The following is a 22556-nucleotide window of genomic DNA, read 5'->3' as shown; positions in this document are numbered from 1 at the left end:
CCTCTACTCTATCTCTACTCTTCTATCTCTCTCTACTCTTCCAGCCCTTCTACTCTATCTCTACTCTTCTATCTCTTTCTACTCTTCTAGCCCCCACTCCTGTTTTGTTTCCTCTCAGCAGTTGATTATATCTCATACTAACAAATTACACTTTAAATTTTTTTTCTATTTAATTAAAAAGAAAAAAAACCCCACACAACTTTCTTCATAGGAATCTTAGTCCAGCAGAAGTTCTTGCCTGCCTTGTGGCAAAATAAGTATTAAGGTAGTTCGATTAAGGGCTGAGGTGATGGGGTGATGCTATTCCCTCAGCTGCTTTTGCCATGCTGCCTTATCCAGAGTAGACAGTCAATCTGCCTCAAGAAAATATCTCTGCTCAGAATGTGTTGTGCCCTGCACATGTCTGTATAACCACTGTTGTCAAAAGTATGTCCTGTTTATAAACCACTTGGTCTTTTCATTTTTTTCAGGATCATCTATCCTTTGGTGCAGGCAAAAAAGCAAGTAGCAATTGGTCAGGTAAATTTAAGTTTTATTTCTTATGTGTTACTTTGAAAGTTGGATGAAAAAGCTAATAACTTACTTTAAAATATGTTATTTTTCACATAGAAAAATTTTAGTGAAGAACATAATCACCTAGTATATTATTTCATATATCATAGTGTATCTAGTTCTTAGCTTATGTCAGATTTTTTTATTGAGTGTAACTTTTTTCTTGATTTGTAATCAAGGTAATTTCTAAAATGGGTGGTTAGAGGAAAAAACTTTAAAAGCTTTGATTTTATTTTTTTCAGCTCATTCTATCAATTGAAAACACAGCATTTTAACTTGGTTTTCTCTGACCGAAGGGGAAGTACTTGATTTTGAATTTTAGTTAAAGCACATCAAAAAAGCAGAAGAAATAAACTAGTTGTGCTTTACTAAAAAAAAAAATAAGTCATAAATTATAGAACAAAAAAGATGAAGGACAAGCAGATTTTTAAAACTTTCACATAATTGGTAGTCAGAAGTTAATAAAATAATTATTCATTAATTCAACAAATAATTATTAGTTATTTCTTATGCACTAGATATATGCTCAGTGTGCCATGGTTTGGGAAAGCAGACATAGCCCTTACTAAATTTAAGAAAACAGGACATCCTTATAGAATAATTCAGCAAAAAAATTCTATTCCTTGGTCTCATGTGTGTATGCTAAAATTATACGTCTGTGTTACTGTATTATTTAAGCTAGGATCATGAACAAGAATAGCTGAAGTTAACAATAATTAATAACATTTGTGAGCAGTTTAGGAATTGATCTCTTATGTATTAAATGCATAAACCTGTGACTAGAAGGTAATTTCTCTGTAATTGTAAGCCCTAATCCTATAAATTTCGTCAATCTCAGAGCATCTAAAAAAAGAGAGTATATAAAGACCCTCCAAAGAAGCAGTAGAACATAGCAGCAAAAAGTAGGGTTGCTGATGTCAGGCTTCCTGGTTCAAATCCCAGCTTTCCAATGCAAAACTAAGTATTTAGATTTCTTGAGGAAATTACTAAAAGGTAGGATTGAAACTAATCTTATTTAGCATTTTGCAAAGACAGGGCGCCTGGGTGACTCAGTTGGTTAAGCAACTGCCTTCGACTCAGGTCATGATCCTAGCTAGCTAGGGTCCTAGGATCAAGCCCCACATGGCTTCTTGCTCAGCGGGGAGCCTGCTTCTCCCTCTCCCTCTGCCTGCTACTCCACCTGCTTGTGCTCTCTCTCTGTCAAATAAATAAATAAAAATTCTTTTTAAAAAACGAATTTTGCAAAGACATTTCCAAGATTAACTTTTTAAGATTATTGTTATGTATTTTTTTAGAGTAACCCTAACACCACAACTGATCAGCATACTGTTCTGAGAATGTCAGTAGAAATTATGTGGAACATATTCACTGAGAAGACCACTAGAGTGGTAATACGTATTCCTAGCATCTGAGGATTGTTTATTTAGTGCGTACGGCTAACTGATTTATAATAAGGAGGGGAAGGGAATCCTTCCTGAGAGATACGCATCATAAGCAGTCTGGTTCCTCTCTGTTGAATAGGCACTTCTGGTATGGATGGTTTACTGACTTTTTTTGTATTATTAAAAATTAATAACATGTGGTATTTTAACATTTAAACTTAAAATTTTTTATTTATGAACATTTAAAAGATTTGTCTGAGAGAAAAGAATTACCAGGCTTCAAAATCTGCCATCAATAAGCTGCACTTTTAATTCACTTATGTTTTATTTGTTGGTTCGTTTTAAAAGGGAGAATTGTTGACTAGAAGTTGTACATCATTTTCTCAGAAAAAATCTCATAGGATGAGGAATTTGGTCTGGGTGCGCATATAGCAAAGTGGCAATCACGCTGTAAGTGCTCGATAAATGTTACCGCTTATTGTTACCAAATCATTATGGTGACATCATTTTCGTCCCATTTTAAAAAATCAGCTATAATCAGTAAGACCAATTCTTTGATTCGTTTGTTACAGTTGACAGGTAAACTATTAAACAGTTTTTGATCTTCTGAGCTAAAGTAGTTAATTAGTAGCTTGTTTATACTTTCCCTCTTTCTGAAAAGAATTTGGGGCAGTCCACAAAAAGAAAAAAGAAAAAAAAAAAGCTTGTTAACCAACTGGATAAATTAGTATTGACCTACCAAAGTACTAAAGTTTCCTGAAATGCATTAACAGCTCTAAGTGTGTACATGAAAGTCAGTCAGTTTCTTAATGTTATTTACCAGAGAAAATTAGCAAGTGAAAAAATACTCTCAGTGGGAAACAGTTGTGTATGTTGGCTAATTTATCTGAAAACAGTTTTGTTTCAAATTTTTTAAGAACTAATGTTCTAGAAATTAATAAGATTAATCTTCACTAATAGGAGAAGAATGGCATTGAAGCAGATTTCCAGCAACAAGTGCTTTGGAGGATTGCAGAAAGTTTTTGAACATGACAGGTAACTGCCAAGAAAATAAAATTTTAGGTATCTCTCATTCTGCTTCCATCTATTTGATTCCTTAAATAGACCCATGAAAGATCATTGTTGCACAAATTACCATTTACATGGAAAAAATACCTGTGGTTTTTATAAAAATTACCTCATTTGTGATATTAGTGATTATAATAAGATACTAGTGACAAAGAAAAAATTAAAGGTGTGGTACCTTTCAGTGCCCATGAACAAACGTATAATTTAATATCTTTAGAATTCATTTTTTATAAAAGCTGATTTGTTATTTCATACATCTCTTTAGAAACAAAAACAATTTTTCTTTTAGTAATACTAGTGCTATATTGAGGGTATTACATTTATTCTAATTTATTCCCCTCCCCCCCCAAGTGACTTATGTGCCATGCACAGCAAAGACCCAGGTTGGTTAATAGATCAGTATGATAAATTGGCCCCATTCTTTTTTTAAGGGCCAAGTTATATTCCTTAAATGTTGGTGGAATCACTTATTTTAGACATTAAATCACTTATTTTATGTTTCTGTCTTAACCAGTGAGAGGCATTGATTTTTTCTGTCATGGTTAAAATTACAGTGTTGAATTGAACTGCAAAATGAAATTTGCTATCTACTTACCACCAAAGGCAGAAACTGGAAAATGCCCTGCACTGTATTGGCTGTCTGGTAAGTGTTATTCATGTGAGTTTTAGAAAGGAATTTCTTTTTCTTTTTAACTGCCTTATCTTCTCTTTTATCTTGACTTATTGGTGTGCTTACTGAGCCATTTATAAAAGACTTTAGGAGCCTCTTGTAGTCTACTCCTACTTTATCCTGAGAATAATTTCAGACCTACTAAGTTATATTTATTTCACTTCTTTTAAAATTAAACCAAGTAATTTAACAGAGAATGTAAAATTCTGGACTCAATGGCAAGAGCTTAGAAAAGTTACTTACTTAATTTGTACCTACCTAAGAATTTCTGAAGTTTGTAGAGATTTTACCACTCAAATAGAGCAATGTTAGGTAAAACCAGAACACCCATGATACACTAATTAGAAACTACAGACAAGGGGCGCCTGGGTGGCTCAGTCGGTTAAGCGTCTGCCTTCGGCTCAGGTCATGATCCCAGTGTCCTGGGATCGAGCCCCGCATCGGGCTTCCTGCTCAGCAGGCAGCTTGCTTCTCCCTCTCCCTCTGCCTGCTGCTCTGTCTACCTGTGCTCTCTCTCTCTCTCTCTGTCAAATAAATAAATAAATAATCTTAAAAAAAAAAAAAACTACAGACAAGTAACTTCTTTTTTTTGGTGGGGGGTACCAAATTACTTTATTTGAAGAACGGTACAAACGAAAGAAGTTAAGTAGATGTTTTGGTACAACTTATAGAAAAGGTAAAGGTAACCCCAAAATGCATGCACTGCCTTGGCGACCAGGGAAGTCATGTTTTAATCAGACTCCATCAATCTTCTCTGGCAACAGTCTGGAAAATCACAAAAGAACACTAAAGTTTGTTAATCTGTGGCGAATATTAAAGACTATAGAATGGATTATGAGAGAGTAAAGTTTTTCCACCAGTAGTTTGAAGCTGTCTGCTAATTCTTTCACAAAATGTTGTTGGCATTTCATCTTTAGAAGCAACCATAAGGAGAGGCTCGATAGAATCTAAATTATATCAGAGAGTGCTATTTTTGTCACTTTAAAATTGCTTATAGCTTGGATTTTAATAAATCCCCTCTTACATATGTTTTACCGAGGATAAGCCCCAAATACCAGTCGTTTAAAATGAGAATAAACATTTCATTTTGAAAGGTAAAAATTAAGTGCCTACCTGATTGTTACTCAACAACCCATTTCTGTGATTGAAAAAAGCAAACTGATTTTGCTGGAAGAGCACTGGGTATTACCAAAAGCAGCAAGAACAAAATTGCATGCTTGTTTTAGAAACAGAGTACTGTGTAGCTGAAGATGACCTTAGAAATCATGCAATCTATAGAACAGGTAACTGTTTCATAGGCCCCGAGAAGTTATGTATTGACCGAGATCATGTAACAGAGTGAACAAGTTTTCTGACTTATAGCCCAGCGCTGTATTTAGTCTTTCCCCTGTTCTTTTTGCATTGTGTTTCCGGTGACGGCTGCTGGAGCCCTGTCTCCGGCTGTAAGTATAATAACGTAGATCAGAAGTACCAGGGTATTGTGTAAGACGTGCTGTAGTAATAAGGCCCTAAATTTCTAACCAAAATTGGAATCTATCAATATATATCATCTGAGCTTTATGAGTATAAAACATAGAATTTGGGTTTGTTTACATCACATGACAGGACAATTTCCTTAGTGAGATGCTGAAGAACAGATAGCCTTTGGAGCCTAAGGCTTGATTTTCTTTTAAAAAATTAAGATTGTCTGACTATACATTTGAGAAATAATGGCAAAAGAATTTCAGGATATTTAATTCCTGGTATGTTGAACGAAAACAATGGCAGAGAGACTGACATCAATTGTTATATTTCTAAAATTACTCAGTTAACTAAAATTAAAGCATCCAAACTGAAATTCTAAAAGATGGTCCTGATGGCATGGTCTGCAACTTTCCAAAGTCAACGTGACCATCGGAACAGCCCTTCATTAGCCCTATACCCAGGAGCATTGAAAATATGTGTCCATATAAAAACTTGCACACAAATGTCCATATATTACATTATACATTATTTATAATAACAAAAAAGTGGAAGCAAACCAAAGGTCTGTCAACTAATGAAATAAGGAAAATGTGGTATATCCACACAGTGGAATATTGCTCAACAACAAAGGAATGAAGTCCTCATAGACACAACATACATCTTGGATGAACCTTGAAACCATGCTGAATGAAAGAAGTCATTCACAAGAGACAACATATTGTTAAATTCCATTTATGTGAAGTGTCTAGAATAAACAAACCCATAAAGACAGAAAGTGATTACCTAAGGCTGAGGAGGCGGGGATTAGAAAATAGGAAGTGACTGCTAATGGGTATGGGTTTTCTTTTTGGGGTGACAGAAATATTCTAAAATTAGATAGTGGTAGTGTTCCATAGTTGTAAATATACCAACAGTCGTGGAGTTGTACACTTTACATGGGTGAATTGTATGGCATCTGAATTCTACCTCAATAAAGCTGTTAACCAAAAAAACCCCAAAGCTCTTCATAAAAGTAAGCATAGTTGATCAAGTGGATGTTAATTATTAACCATCTTTATATTCTTGAGAGTAATTCTGCTAGTAGAATTATCTTCATTTCTATGAGTCTGCAGTTCATTTCCTAATACCTTAATCAAGGAAATTGTGTTCTAACTAGAAAAAAACAGATTTTTCTCTGGTCACTAAACATTTACATTTCCCAAGTAAAAGACACTCTGCACTGTGTCCGAGACACAATTCAAGGCTTTTTACATTATCACATTTAATCCTCACAGACACACTATGAGATGATCATAAGCAATATTAATCCCCATTTTTCAAATGAAAGAACTGAGACTCACAATATTCAAGTGACTTGACTGATTTTGGTTAGCCAGTAAGTGGCTGAGTGACATCTTTCTAACCAGATCCTGTCTGAAATCCTCAAAACCCATTCTTGTTACCCTCTTACCTTGCCTCTGAACACATTTGCATTAAGGTCATCAAGACCACTGACCTTTTATCAGTATTTGGGGTAGTTCTCCATCATGATACAGCTCCTGTATCTCTGGAAGATGTATTGGGAAGGAACAGAGTGAACAAACAAGGACTTCTTCCCCTGCTATGACTAGTAAAAGTATGTATGTCCTAACAGTTTAAACATGAACTCCCGGGGCGCCTGGGTGGCTCAGTCATTAAGCATCTGCCTTCGGCTTAGGTCATGGTCCCAGGGTCCTGGGATCGAGCCCCATATCGGGCTCCCTGCTTGGCGGGAAGCCTGCTTCTCCCTCTCCCACTCCCCCTGCTTGTGTTCCCTCTCTCGCTGTGTCTCTCTCTCAAATAAATAAATAAAATCTTAAAAAATAAAAATAAATAAATAAGTAAACATGAACCCTCAAAACACTTTATCCAATGATACTTGTAACTTTGTATCTTGTAATTATTTATTAATTTAATCCTCATTAGCAACCATTTCATAAGTCCCTGTGCTGGCTGCTAGGGGATAAATAGAAACTATAAAAGTGTTCCATAGTTAATTCATACCGCTTCGTGCATACTAGTCAGCTTTGATGTCACTCATTATCAGATATGGTGGGATATTTGGCATTGGCCACTGGAAAAGGGGTGTTGGGTTAGGTGGTACTTAGCTCATCCATCTATTGCCAGTTTATTCTTGGCCCTTCTACTATAATAAGAGGATTCAGTCTTCTCTTCTAGTACATGACCGAAAAGCCTATAACTAGGAAAAGCAGCAGAAATATCTGGAAAACTAGAGCTAAAATTTAAGGAGCTATATGGTAGCCATTTCTCTCTTCTTAAAACACTGAGGAATACAAAGATGATCAGGCTGAATTCTGTTCATAAAAAAAATTAAGTTATAGTATTATGCTGACTTATTGTGAATATTTATGTTTTGATGCAGGAACAGTAACATGTTTAATTAGCATGTTTGACAACACCCCACGGGGTTGATACAACATTGCATTCACCATACACCATATTGCCATTCTACAGTTTGAAAAATTCTGAATTCCCAAGTACATCTGGTCCTAAGGATTTCAATGTTTGAAACTTTAGTGAGTGACTTTGAAAGGACAACTGTGGGAGCATTTAACCTAAGACAGTTCTTAGATTAATACTACTATAAATTTTATGAGAAAGGGAACTTTATTGTCTTCTTTAGAATCATTTCTAAAAAAAAAAAATGTGTTTTAATAATACCAAGTGAGCTTGTTTTCCTGTATTATAAAAGGGTTACATCATGGGGCGCCTGGGTGGCTCAGTCGGTTAAGGGTCTGCCTTCGGCTCAGGTCATGATCCCAGGGTCCTGGGAGCGAGCCCCACATCGGACTCCCTGCTCAACGAGGAGTCTGCTCCTCCCTCTCCCTCTGCCCTTCTCCCTGCTCATGCACTGTCTCTCTTTCTGTCAAATAAATAAAATCTTTAAAAAAAAAAAAAAGGTTACATCTTATAAACCATCCACAGTGTAGCATGAGATAACACTATTTCTGATCTTCAGGTTTGACTTGCACGGAACAAAATTTTATATCAAAGGCTGGTTATCATCAAGCTGCCTCCGAACATGGCCTTGTCGTCATTGCTCCAGATACGAGCCCTCGTAAGTATTCTCAGTCCAGAGATCCTTGTTAAATCTTTCAGACTAAGTTGTAAGTGGTATAATGTAATATTATTTTATTTTTTATTTTTTTTATATTTTGGCTATTATCTCATTAATCTTTCAGATGATATCAATACTCTAAAATACCATGCTATATATTTTCCTCACTGTGAATCTTACTCATGACATCACTCTTATGAGATGGGACCGTTTTGCTAGTCCCATTTTATAGATTAAGACACTTCAAAACAAGAGGCACCTGGGTGGCTCAGTCCTTAAGCGGCTCAGGTCATGATCCCAGAGTCCTGGGATCGAGCCCCGCATCGGGCTCCCTGCTCAGCGGGAAGCCTGCTTATCCCTCTCCCACTCCCCCTGCTTGTGTTCCCTCTCTCGCTGTGTCTCTCTCTGTCAAATACATAAATAAAATCTTAAAAAAAAAAAAAAAAGACACTTCAAAACAGACTGAGCAACTTGATTAATATATTCGCACTAATGCCAAAATGCATAAAAATATTTCTATTCCATAGGTAAACTGTCCTATCACATGAAAATTATGTCTTTTCTCATCTGCTCATCAGTCATGCATTTAACGTGTATTGGTTTTAATATAAATAACTAGAATGCTTACATTAGAGACATGAAACTATCAAATATTTGAGAACTCAATCCATCAGAGTTAAAACTTACTTTGTGACCTTAGAAAGTGTCAGGAAATGGAATTTATTAAATGCAGCTAAAATTATCTGGAAGATAAATGGCTGGCCTTAGGAAGTAGTACATTTGCTTTCACAGGACATATAATACACCAAAGCAAGACATACCTCACTAGAAATGTAATAAAAAGTTTAATTCTGAGTAGTATTAAAAATATTAAATGCCTAGGAATAAACTTTTAAAATATGAAGATTTATTTTTTACAAGAAATGTAAAATTTGCTAACAATCATAAACAAAGGCTTTAATAAATGGAAAAAGCCATGTTCCTGGATGAGTGTACGGAATATCATGAAGAGGTCATTTTCCTGAAATTACTCTATGTATTAATGTAATTCTCTTGTCTCAGTGGTTGGCTTTTTAACCACCTGCAAGCATATAAAATAAGACCTAATAAATTTTGAAAGATTATAAGAAAATCCTATTGGGGGATGAATAAATAGGGGAGATACAATGGAATGATTCCGAAGTACATACGGAGACATTTTCAATGCAAGATAGTAATCTGAGCACAAGCATTTGTCTCCTCTTCCTTCTAAGAGAAAAAAGTGTTGGTAATAGGGGAGGGTCCTCAGGGAAGGAATCTCAACACATTTTGGAAGAATAGAGAGAGGATCTAAGTCCTTTGACAGATAACAGTGAAGAAGCGTATATTCAGAATACATAGGAGGGCACTTCATCCACAGAGAAAGCCAGTGTGCCTCCCCTTAGCAGTGAATTCTCCAGCCTGGAAGGGCATTCCCTCTCTCACCTCATTGGCTAAAACTAGTCACGTGGCCCCATTCAGGGATAAGAGGACCAGGGAGTGTCCGCCGGAAAAGGCAGAGAACTGCAATATTTGGTGAACAGCTCAAATGCAAATGAACTTCCAGATTAATGATTAAAAGAGTGTTACTAAACATGGGTCATTGCCATGGAGTAGATGAGGCCACGGGATGTTTCTGTGATAGGTGGCTGCAATATTAAAGGAGAAGATGAGAGCTGGGACTTTGGCACTGGTGCTGGGTTTTATGTGGATGCCACTGAAGATCCTTGGAAAACTAACTACAGAATGTACTCTTACGTAACTGAGGAGGTAATTTCATTTATGTTGTACTTATCAATTGATGATTACGAATAGTTTGGGACACAAAGTCCTTCTAGTCCTGAGAATTTTAAACCAGGTTATGGTATTGTTGAATCTATTTGGCACATATTTATTGATTATCTTAGTGCACATTAAAGTTTATACGGTAGTCTTATTTACTACAATTTAAATTAATATTAAGTACAATTTTAAAGAGGATAATAAATATATTGATACCTGTGTATACTACCCAGATTATACAAAGAAAACAATATATGAAAAAACCCTGGCAGCTGGTTTATTCAGACATATTTTATAATGATTAACCAAGGCTTACTTAGAAAGGATATGTAAGGGTAAATCGTTGCTTCTGTTAATATTATTTATGTGCAGTTTATGTGTTTTTCTAAATTTTATATGATTTTAATTGTTAATGTGTATATCATAAAAACCCAGAAACAATAATATAAAATTTTAATCACCCCCATTATTCCATCCCCCAAATAATAACTATGTTTTGGTATATTCCAGACTTTTTTTTGTACGACCAGTTTTCATACAGTTGTAAAATTTTTTATCTTATTCTTTTTTTTAGTTGTATAAAATATTTTCTAATACTCTATTTGTAACATAACCTTAGTAATTGCATAACATTCTGTCAGATGTCATAATTTAGTTTTTCCTAATGTAGGATATTTACATATTTACGTATATTTCTTACCACAGTAAATTTTACTGCATTGGTTGTCTTTATGTATAATTTTTTTTCCCTAAGGACTTTCCCTAGAATAGATGCCAAGAAGTGAAATTACTAGATCAAAAGTTAAGACATTTTAAAGGCTTTTCTGCATCGTCTTCTTTAATTTGCTTTCTGAGGATTACTTTTCTCCAGTGATACATTAATAATCCTTGTCTACCTGAGATTTTTTTTCATCTTTATTAGTTCATAGTATTGTAAGACTGTGATTTGGAAGTGTTAATTGTGTAATTATTTTATATGACTTTGAAGAAGTCTAAACTTGTTTCTTTCATATCTTTTGTCACACTATTAAATTCTCTAGCTTCCGCAACTCATAAATGCCAATTTTCCAGTGGACCCCCAAAAGATGTCTATTTTTGGCCACTCCATGGGAGGCCATGGAGCTCTGATTTGTGCTCTGAAGAATCCTGGAAAGTACAAAGTAAGATTACTGAAGCTTTCAGTGACAAGTATTTCTCTTGGATAATATCAGTTAGGAACTTTCAAAGAGTGAAACTAGGATATTGTTATTTTATAGTACTGGGACTAAACTTTTCTAGTGTTGGGAGTTTCCAGGGGCTGTAGGGGAAGAGTATTAAATTTGACCACACAGTTATATGCTCCAGAATCAGAAATATAGGAATTCTATCACAGTTGGTCTACTAGAAGTATGGTAAAGCAGTTTTTATTGCTTCTATTCAAACTTTAGTTTTCTAGGCATTTTTTTTCTGTCAGATACCTCAAGATTTGTTTAATCCATGTCCTTCCCTTAGAAAGGACTTCTTAGCCATTTCAGGTGTGCCCCTGAGAAATGACAATATTTCTTAGAGCAGTTTCTTATTGTGGCACCAGATATTTTTCTTTTAGCAGACTTTATTACAAAGTTGAACTAATTCATGGCTTGACAGTAGGTTTTTAAAATAAGATCTTATTTTCCATTTTTTGTACATAAGACAATTACTTTATTATGTTTAAGGGAGAAAATCAAATTCAGTTGTTTTTTTGTCCTTTAAAAAACGTAATAGACATTGATAAATATATACTTTTAGAAGCACTCTGAAACTGAACGATTCCATCTTTGCCACTTATCCAGTTAAAAACAACACTGCATAGAACACAAATTTTAATGCATTGCTCAATGCTTTCTTGGCCCTCTTTAAGAGAAATAATGTGTTTCAGATTTAATAACAGGTTCACAAAGGTGAGTGTAAACTGTTCTATATTACTACTCATTAGTTGTAAGTGGAAAAAATGAGTGGAAACTGAATATAAACTTGCATGTGTTATTTAATGAAATTATTTATTGAAATTATTATTTAATGAAAATGTAATGTATTGCTTTACAGTCTGTTGGCACCTGTGGTTAATTAGCTCTCATAATAGAACATACAAAAGATGTATCATGGAGAGGCCTACAATCTCAGCACTTCATATAACCAATGGAAAATTGTTCACAAGTGTTTTCATAGCAAGTCAGAGTTTATAAGCAAGTTGCAAATAAATTTCTGAGTTTTTAAGCAAGTTGCAAATGTTTGTTCATATTTGATTTAGCAAAATATAACTTGTTTTTAAATTTCCTTTGTTTCTAAAGTCTGTGTCGGCATTTGCTCCCATTTGCAACCCAGTGCTCTGTCCTTGGGGCAAAAAAGCCTTTAGTGGATATTTGGGAACAGATCAAAGTAAATGGAAGGTAGGTACTGGGATGGCTGTCTTCATACCCATTCTTAAGTTTTCAGATTTGTGAAAAAGCTACACACCACAGACATTATATTCCTAACTCACTAAGAGATCCAGAGCTAAAATAATTAACAAAAGAATATATGTAGAACAAGATCAACAACAAAAAAGCCCGGTTTTCTAATTGTATTGAATTGTGGTGGATGTTCTGAAACTACATTCTTTATTCTAATGATTAATTTTTGTGTTTATTTCTAAATTAACATTACCAATAAATACCACATTTTATTATTGACTTTAGGTTTGCCTCTTATTAACCATGTACGCAGTTGTACAACAGGAAGCATGAGTCCTGGCCTTTTAATTATTTCCTGTATCTGTTTCAAAATCCAGCATTTCTCAGATTTGGATTTTAAATTCCAGACTTAAAAGTTTTTAAAAATAGATATTGTGTCATGTACATTTATGTGAACCTTCCCAGTAGCAAGATTGCTTTTTCAAGCATGGGAGCAGATGCTTCAAAACGAAAATTTAAAAATGGCTCTTTCTCCCAAGACCCATTTGACTTTTGTGGAGAAGTAAGCTATTTGCAAACATCGCCAAAAGTTTGAATATTTGGCAAATGCATTCATCATCATGTTAACAAGTGGAAAATACCTGAGTGGGGGGAAGAAAAAAATTTTTTTGACTGTTGTGTGTTCAGGGGGGGTCATTCACACATGGATCTTAATTTTATTTAAGATTGGACATTGAGGGCGCCTGGGTGGCTCAGTTGGTTGAGCGACTGCCTTCGGCTCAGGTCATGATCCTGGAGTCCTGGGATCGAGTCCCGCATCGGGCTCCCTGCTCGGCGGGGAGTCTGCTTCTCCCTCTCCCACTCCCCCTGCTTGTGTTCCCTCTCTCGCTGTGTCTTTCTCTGTCAAATAAATAAATAAAATCTTAAAAAAAAAAAAAAAAAGATTGGACATTGAAATTCTAACAAATTGGAGGGTTAATCTTTTAGGCACTAGATTAGAATTCTGTTTTGTTTAGGCTCAGATTTTTATTATATTGGAAGAATGCAGAAAGTGATTACTGTTAGGTACTTTGAGAGCTGATGGTGCATGTACTTGGGTGTTTGGAGGCCTTGCCACTGTGCAGAGCCTGAGTGGAGTTTGAGATCTTAGGTCACAAAGGTGATGATAACCTTTCACATCCACACGGGGCTTAGGTTCTGATGGGAGAGTTGGGTAAAAGACCAACTGGTGGGGTGCCTGCGTTGCTCAGTCAGTTAAGCTCCGACTTGTGATTTCAGCTCAGGTCATGATCTCATGGGTGGTCAAGCCCCAAGTCAGGCTCCCCACTCAGCGGGGAGTTCTGCTTGGGATTCTCTCTGTCCCTCTGCGCTCTCTCTCTCTCTCAAATAATAAATAAATCTTAAAAAAAGAAAGAAAAAGACCAACTGGTTGGAAGAAAGGAGGGGAGAGGTAGAGGCACAGGTAATATATAAAGGAATCTAATTCTATAATTTTTCTCTAAGTGGCAGTAGATTTTACCATCTTAATTATGTTGCGTTTAGGCTATTTAATTTAGTGTTGGAATAAGGAGGCCATGCAGAATTACAAAGTCACAGAGCTTAGAACTAGTTGGACTTTTTAGATCCCCTTCCAGTCTCTCCTTATAAGAGTTAAAGAAAGCAAGTCTTAAAAGCAGGCTACTTTAGAAGGGGAACTCTTTGGGTTTTTGTTTGTCTTGATTGGTACATAGAAGTTGTGATAGTGAATATATATGAATAATCCAGAATACTTAAAGGTGGATGGTAAAATATGAACTTGTAACTAGTGGCAGCTCCTCAGATAACAAATTTGAGGGGTTGTTTATATGATTCAGATTATGCTCATGGGGATAGCAGACATTTGGTGCTGTTCAACAGACCGCAGAAGAGAAGGCCGAATGTATTTAAGTCTGGAATTAGAGCCAAAAAGAAGAGGCAACAAAATAGACTATTTGAAATAGAAAATATCTGGAAATAGAAAAGGAAGTTAGAAGAAATAGTCAATTTGTGGAGGGATTTATAAAGAAAAAAAATTACGATTTTAGAGTTGGGAGGTGATTAAGAACCTCAGAGGTTTAGAAGAAAAAAGTCTGTACTACGAAGAATGCTGAGACACAGAATTCTTGCCACTGGCCCAGCATTGCTTCGAAGTAGAGAAGAGGCTATAAGTGGGACATAGATTTCTGAAGACCTTATAAATAAAAACCAGGCAAGACAACGATAAAGCAGTTTTCCGGTTTAATCATCCTTAGAGCTTAAATAATGTTAAATTTATATTTGGTTCTACTGCATTCTGTTTTGAAGAACATATTTCTGGGCACTTTCAAATTTATTTTTCAATATTTTTCTTTTTCTAGGCTTATGATGCTACCCATCTTGTGAAGTCCTACCCAGGTTCTCAGCTGGACATACTGATTGATCAAGGGAAAGATGACCAGTTCCTTTCAGATGGACAGTTACTACCTGATAACTTCATAGCTGCCTGTACAGAAAAGAAAGTCCCTGTTGTTTTTAGATTGCAAGAGGCAAGTACTAGGAAACCTCAGCTTGTTCTAAGTAACTATAAGGCAGAATTCCAGGGGCTCCTGGTTGGCTCAGTCAGTTAAGCATCTGACTCTGCGGGGGATCAAGCCCCATGTCTAGCTCATGCTCAGCTCTGGGGTCTGCTTGAGATTCTTCCTCTCCTTTACCCCTCCCCATGCTCGCTCGCTCTCTCTTTCTCTCTAAATAAATAAATAAAATCTTTTTTTTTTTTTAAAGCAAGATTCCATAATACTTTATATTTCAGAATTTGAAAGTACCTCTGGTAAGGTATTTTTTAATTATAACAAGACAAAGTGAAATCTTTCTTATTAAGTTAATGATGCTTATGATCTAATTCCATAGAAAGAGGAAGCCTGTAAACACTAATTCCTGTTTCTTCCTCCCTGTCTCCAACCTTTGGCTGCTATCATTCCACTTTCTCTGTAAGTCTGACTACTCTTAAGTATCTCATATAAGTGGAATCATATAGTTGTTTTCATAATTTCCTTTTTAGATTGTTCATTGTTATATAAAAATGCAGCTGATTTTTGGGTGTTGCTTTTGTATCTTACTATGGAATCTTTAGGGTTTTCTGCATTTTTTTTTAAAAGATTTTATTTATTTACTTGAGAGAGACAATGAGAGAGAGAGAGAGCACAAGGGGGGGGAGCAGGAGAGGAAGAAGCAGACTCCCCACTGAGCAGGGAGCCCGACGCGGGACTCGATCCCCGGACTCCAGGATCATGACCTAAGCCGAAGGCAGTCGCTTAACCAACTGAGCCACCCAGGCGCCCTAGGGTTTTCTGCATTTAAGATTATATCACCAAATTGTACATCTTCTATGCCTTTTTCTTGCCTCATTGCTCTAGCTAGGATTTCTAGTACTATGTTGAACAGAAGTGGCAAAAGTGGGCACCTTGTCTTGTTCCTGATCTTAGAGAAGAGCTTTCCGTATTTCCCCACTAAGTATGATGTTTGCTGTAGGTTTGCATTTATGGCTCCTGTCTGTTTCACAGGCTGAGAAAAGTACTTTGTATTTAAGGTCACACAGCTAGTTTACAGTAGAACCAGAATTGGAAGCAAGGTCATTTGAATGGAAACACATGTCCTCCTCTCATCGGTCTAACCATTCCCAAGCAAGGTGAAGCAGTGCTCCTGAGGAGCAAAGGGATGGAATTAGCTAACACAAGGAGAATTTATGCATAACCTGCGATCTAACTTATGCAACAGATCTTTTTTTTTTTTTTTTTTTTAAGATTTTATTTATTTATTTGACAGACACAGCGAGAGAGGGAACACAAGCAGGGTGAGGGGCAGAGGGAGAAGCAGGCTTCCCGCCGAGCAGGGAGCCCGATGCGGGGCTCGATCCCAGGACCCTGGGATCATGACCTGAGCTGAAGGCAGTCGCTTAACCGACTGAGCCACCCAGGCGCCCCCTTATGCAACAGATCTTAACGGTCTCCCTGGTTTCTTAATTCCCCTAATATTTTGATCATGTAAATAATATATGTTATATAATAATATATTTACATACATATTTACATGTATATGTAGATAGATAGATAGATCATGTGGGAAAATATGTCAAAACCAATATATTAGATATACCTTGTTTTCTCTGAGTGTCTGTCTCTAAGTAATAGTATTTTCTTAGATTAAACACTTACCAGAATTGCATGTTTTCAGTCAGTAAGCAACTTTGAGAAACCCAAATACCAATTTGATAATAAAGTAGTGTGTTTAGCTACATTAACTCTAGCTATAAGGAACGTAATAAACCATGTTTCTTTCCGAATGATTTCTCGGCACCCCCAGCGTTGGATGCCTCTTCCTCCCCCCTCCGAGGCGGTGCCAGGAAATTCTGTTGTTACTACCAACACCAGAGTTTCAGCCTGCCAGCAAAGACTGAAAAATCTCTGGAGTTTGTTATAAAAATAGCACAGAAGTAAAACACTGATGAAATTCTCGGAGGGAAAAAATAAATCAGCTTATTTCTGAAATGCTTATATCCTAAGCAACTGAAAAACACAGTTGGGTTTATTTAATGAGGAGTCAAGACAAAATATTCAGTTCTTAAAAAAAAGTGGGAAAGTATTGAAATTACCAGCCGCAATCTTTAGCTCAGACACAATTTTTCGGTCACTTTCCTTCCGGCAAGGGCAGGTTACCAGCAAACTACCTGGTCTGAAGATGATGGTTAGACTTGTTATAATTGAATGAGCAACTGAGTAGACATGAGTGGGCATGGCTTCGGAGACGATGCCTTCATGTTTTCAGGCCAACTTCCACTGACTTCAGGTTACCTCAGGTCTGCGAATCATATCTGCCTTATCATTGGCATATAAGTACAAGAGAACTGTATTTCTTTATGAAATGGGAGCAGTGAAGTATTAAGTAGGCTGAAAAAATTAGGGGCTATAGGGGCGCCTGGGTGGCTCAGTCGATGGGCATCTGCCTTCAGCTTGGGTCATGATCCCAGGGTCCTGGGATCGAGCCCCACATTGGGCTCCCTGCTTGGGGGGAAGCCTGCTTCTCCCTCTCCCACTCCCCCTGCTTGTGTTCCCTCTCTCACTGTGTCTCTCTCTGTCAAATAAATTTTTAAAATCTTTAAAAAAAAAAAAATAGGGGCTATATGTAAGTATGTGAACTAAGGAGGAAGATTGAGAATTATTACAATCATGTACACGATTTACCCAACTTTATTTCTTTACCTCTTTTTGGTGTTAAATGCTCACACTCTATTTTTATACTCCTGTCCGAAACTTATGAGAGAGAAGTGTGGTGCATAGGGATATTTGTTTGTTACCTCATAGAATTTTTCTTTTTTTGTTTTGACTTCACGAATCTAAATTGGAAAAGCACTAGATAGCAGAATTTTGATAGTACACAAAGATCAGATCTTACTCTGAAGCCTCATATGTCTTATTTCCAGTTATTGAAGTTACATTGTGAGGAAAAGATTTCAGTGACCTGACAGAAACTTCCAGAAACAATATTGAAGCAAGGCTATCCGACCTCTTCAAGTCCTCAGGCCCTTTTTGAAGACTCCGAGGCTGTTTTGGCCTCTGCACTGCGTGTTAGAGAATAATAGTAAGAACATGGCACGGAATTCCAGAAGTGCAGGGATCTCGTGTCCCTGTATGCTCATGCTCAGCACGATTACCCAGCACGTAGGCTCTCAGGAAGTACTTACTAAATAAACAAGTGAGCACCTTTCAGCAGTCTTCTTTGTATTCTGAAGAAACTAAATAACCCAGGGATTCATATCAGCTTTTCTAACTGGGTCTGGAAAATGTGTGGGAAAACACTGCCTGTTAGAATAAATGTTCATCATAGCTGCTGGCGCACTGCCGCTTTTTTGAGAGCTGAGGGAAGAATGAAAGAATGTGTTCATTTATTTTTATACTCTAAGAGAGTTTGTTACTGATGATTTTTCCATTTCAAGTGGGAGGTAGAAGACAAAACTAAGGCTCCTTCAAGTGTCACTGCATATATGGAATTGCACGAGCTGCTTAGCATAGCAAACCAACTCAGAGAAGTTAATGAAAGGACCCCCCCCCTATTTAATAATCTCAGCAAATAGAACAGGAAAACCTGTCAAAACGACACATTTAGCTCAATTATATAAGCATCTTTTATCTAAACGGAATGCCGGTAGTTCCAATGTGTTCTCCTGCCTGTAAGTTGACATTTTCTTTCTTTTTTTATAATTTTTTATTGTTATGTTAATCACCATACGTTACATCATTAGTTTCTGATGTAGTGTTCCATGATTCATTGTTTGCGTATAACACCCAGTGCTCCATGCAGAACGTGCCCTCTTTAATACCCGTCACCAGGCCCCCCACCCCCCTCCTCTCTAGAACCCTCAGTTTGTTTCTCAGAGTCCATTGTCTCTCATGGTTCGTCTCCCCCTCCGATTTCCCCCCGTTCATTCTTCCCCTCCTGCTATCTTCTTTTTTTTTTTTTTAAATCTTTCTTGGGGCGCCTGGGTGGCTCAGTTGGTTGGGCGTCCGACTCTTGATTTCGGCTCGGGTCATGATCTCAGGGTTGAAAGATAAAGCCGTGCAATGGGCACTGTGCTCATGGAGAGTCTGCTTGAGATTCTCTCTCCCTCTGCCCCTCCCCCTGCTTGTATACTTGCGCTCTCTCTCTTTCTCTAAAAAAAAAATCTTTCTCGCTGTGTCGTGATAGGCCATTTTCTATTTTCTCGTAAAGGTGGATCTTCTGTTAAATATCACTGGGGAAGTTACGGACATTGGCTTTGTATTTTAGATAGAATATACCGTAATCTTGTGGTACACTCCTGAGAGCTCAAAATTGTAACTTTGTTTTACCCTGGGACTTCTCTAATAAAATAATAATAATAGGGGCGCCTGGGTGGCTCAGTCGGTTAAGCGGCTGCCTTCGGCTCAGGTCATGATCCTGGAGTCCCAGAATCGAGTCCTGCATTGGGCTCCCTGCTCGGCAGGGAGTCTGCTTCTCCCTCTGACCCTCCCCCCTCTCATGTGCTCTCTGTCTCTCTCATTCTCTCTGTCTCAAATAAATAAATAAAATCTTTAAAATAATAAAATAATAAAATAATAATAATAATAAATAATAACAAGAATAGTCATAGCTACACCGTGTGTTCCTGACACTGTGCAAGGCATTAAACCGCTGTGAAGCTGCATAAGGTTGGAGCCCTCGGTCACATTAGGGCACGTGCTGCACAGGGTGCCGGGGCACCCACATCCTTGCATCCGGACCTGTCTTCAGTCAGAGCCATCTATCGGTCTGTAAAAACTGGCAGGTGCTGCTTGGTCCTACATTTCCTAGGGTTTGTGGGTTGAAATCATGGGTCTGAAGATCCTGTTTAACCTTGGAATGATTGAGGAATTACAGGAATGGAAAATGCTTTTCTTTATGTTTCTCTCTAAGAAATGCCTTCAGCTCTAAATTGAACTAATTAACTGGGGCTGGTCTAATCATTGAGAAATGTGAAACCAAGTTAAGTCCAGAGCTCAGCCTTAATTTTGACAACATTCTTGTCAGATTCATTTCTGATTCGGCCACAGGAAACAAAAGATCATGCTTTTAAGTTACTTTGATGACTTTGACCTGGAACTCTTTACGTATTAACTTCTGTTCCCAAGATATATAATATTGCATATGTCTGAAAGTAAGAGATTAAGAACATTTACTGATTTCATCAAAACCTTAATGATTTGCTTTGTTCCTTGGAACCCAGGTGATATTTTTATTAGGGCTTTTTTTGCTTCTTAAGTGCTTAGGAAAATTCCCATTTTCTCTCATCAGAGACCATTGAATAAGCTAAAAACTTAAAAATCTTTCTTAGACTTTTACCTCCTTTCAGTTTATTTCACCTTATGTTTTCATTGTGTTTTGGAAGGGAGGCCACCCCCAAATTACCTGGTGTTTAACCCCCTTAGGTTCTTCCCACCTTAATTTTTTCCTTTTTCCTTTGAAAGCGTCATCTTATCTTGTACTCAGAGGATGCCCCGAGGAAGCATCTTCTCTCCATTTATCTAGATGTGGTTTTAATTAACCAGATAGCATGAGATCTGTTTATTACATTTTCTCTCTGTTTCAGAATAGTTTTCAAAATAGTTGACTGGCTTTTTACCCAGTGTGGTTTATTGCTAAGGGATGTCAGGGTTTAATGAATTATTCCTTTTTCCTCAAATAAAAATGTGATATGCTTTTATTGCATAGGAGGTGAAATTCCTAACTAGACTTAGGATAGCTGTGTTTGACTTCCCAAACAATGTTTAACCATTTGGCTGGTTTTTTGCTCTTTCTCTGTATTGTCTTTGTGTGCTTATTTTGTATTTTAACATTTTCCGTCTTACCGATGTTAGTGTGTTTCTTCTGTGAGTTAAAACTTCTTGTCTATGTTTCTGACTTCTTTAAATTCTGATTATTTTATTCCTTGTTGATAATGACCACCTGTTTACACTGTACATTTGATTAATGTGTTATTTCCTCTCTTTGCATATTAATGGCAGCATCTAGAAACTAGGCTGTGCAGAATGTTTCTTCTTCTATTTTTGCTGTTCTTTTAATGTTCAGTGAAAATGTTGAAGTACAAGTATAATAAGCTTGATTTTGATTATAAGCCTTCATCATGTTCTAATAATTTCAGGACTTATAAGAAAATTAAGTGACATGAGAGATATATTTAATGTCCTTAATATTGATGTTTCTGACTGATAAATATCTTACTGTTTCTCTCTTTTGTCTTCTAGGGTTATGATCATAGCTACTACTTCATTGCAACCTTTATTACTGATCACATCAGACATCATGCAAAATACCTGAATGCATGAAAACTTCAGATAAGAGGATTTGTTCAAGATTATATAAAATTTGTTCAAGATTATAAAAAGAAAAATGATTTCAAGACATTGGATTTCATAGTGCTAACAATGCATCATTCTGTAGTTGAATCACTTTCCGAATAAATACGTAAAACCTGCTTACAATTTAAAAGTTATTTTACCAATGTTCATATGGGAACTATTTAATACTTTACAGCTTTGCAAGGTCATTTGGAAATCATTGTTGTATTAACCTCAGGCCACAGAATATATGAATATAATCCCATTTAAATCCTAGAATGCTAACTCAGGAACGGGTCTTAGAGGTAATTTAGTCTAAACCCCTCACTTTGTCAGGCTTGAAGTCTGTGAAAGCACGGACTGTCTTCATTATGTTCAGTGTTAGATCTCTAGTGTCTAGCAACTGCTTGGCTTCTAATAGGCATTTAATAACTGATTTGTTGTTAAATAAGGAAGTAGGCTCAGAAAGGTTAAGTAAGTTCCCCATCCTTACACAGTTACTTGTGGGACAGCTAAGATTAGAAGCCAGATTTCCTAAACCCAATCCAGTGATACTTCTTTTCTTACCTATTAAGCCAAACAGATTTGTGGACATTGATTTCTGGAATCTCCCCAGAGACAAGAATTAAATAATCAGATTCAATCTGGAAATAGCTATATAAGGAAAGTTGTTTCATATGTTACTGTAAACAGTATTTTCCTTCAGTTACATGCAGAAATTTAGCTTGGTGAGCTCGCCAAGAAAAGTAATCCGTCTCTTCATAAATACCAAATTGTGTTCCTTAAAGAACTTAATAAACTTCTGAAGCATTATAGATGAAGTCTGCTTATTTAAAAAAGATTTTTCTATTAGAGAAACAGGAAGATTATACATTTAAAAAATTTTTAATTCCAGTGTAGTTAACAGTGTTGTATTATTTTCAGGTGTGCAATATAGTGATTCAGCATTTCCATCTGTTACTCAGTGCTCATCAAGATAAGTGTACTCATGATCCCCCTCACCTAGTTCAAAGATAATACATTTTAAACATTCAAGAAGACTGCATATTGTACAGCAATTAAAGAAGCCATCAGGTTCTTAAAGTTATGAAATTAGTACTATTTAAATGTGAATCAGATTGTACTAAAATTTTTAAAATCAGTCCTATTGAAATATCAGTAGTCAAGATTGAGCCCTATAGTGAGCTACACACAACATGGTTCCAGTCTTAACAGTTTTGTGTCCTCTAA

The 22556-nt window shown here is 36.5% G+C and overlaps 1 protein-coding gene across 2 annotated transcripts in view; it reads left to right on the top strand.

Moving 5' to 3' along the window:
- ESD (esterase D) overlaps positions 1 to 21464 on the top strand; it is a 24880-nt gene extending 3416 nt beyond the window's left edge. Inside the window, exons 2-11 of one of the 2 annotated variants that reach the window (XM_035003381.1) lie at positions 471 to 519; positions 2283 to 2384; positions 2895 to 2969; positions 3557 to 3645; positions 8135 to 8233; positions 9897 to 10021; positions 11074 to 11193; positions 12343 to 12441; positions 14820 to 14987; positions 21234 to 21464. In XM_035003381.1, coding sequence (XP_034859272.1) covers positions 2902 to 2969; positions 3557 to 3645; positions 8135 to 8233; positions 9897 to 10021; positions 11074 to 11193; positions 12343 to 12441; positions 14820 to 14987; positions 21234 to 21314 — 849 coding nt within the window. In that variant the 5' untranslated portion in view covers positions 471 to 519; positions 2283 to 2384; positions 2895 to 2901 and the 3' untranslated portion in view covers positions 21315 to 21464. The remainder of the gene's footprint in view (positions 1 to 470; positions 520 to 2282; positions 2385 to 2894; positions 2970 to 3556; positions 3646 to 8134; positions 8234 to 9896; positions 10022 to 11073; positions 11194 to 12342; positions 12442 to 14819; positions 14988 to 21233) is intronic. The other variant, XM_035003380.1, reaches the window with a different exon arrangement.
- Positions 21465 to 22556: the final 1092 nt, after the last annotated feature.

The sequence above is a fragment of the Mirounga leonina genome, unplaced genomic scaffold (assembly GCF_011800145.1).
Source record: "Mirounga leonina isolate KUSES-001 unplaced genomic scaffold, KU_Mleo_1.0 Mir_127, whole genome shotgun sequence".
In the NCBI taxonomy this organism is placed as follows: domain Eukaryota; kingdom Metazoa; phylum Chordata; class Mammalia; order Carnivora; family Phocidae; genus Mirounga; species Mirounga leonina.
The sequence above is the reverse complement of the archived record's forward strand: the minus strand, read 5'-3'. Positions and strand labels throughout refer to the sequence as shown.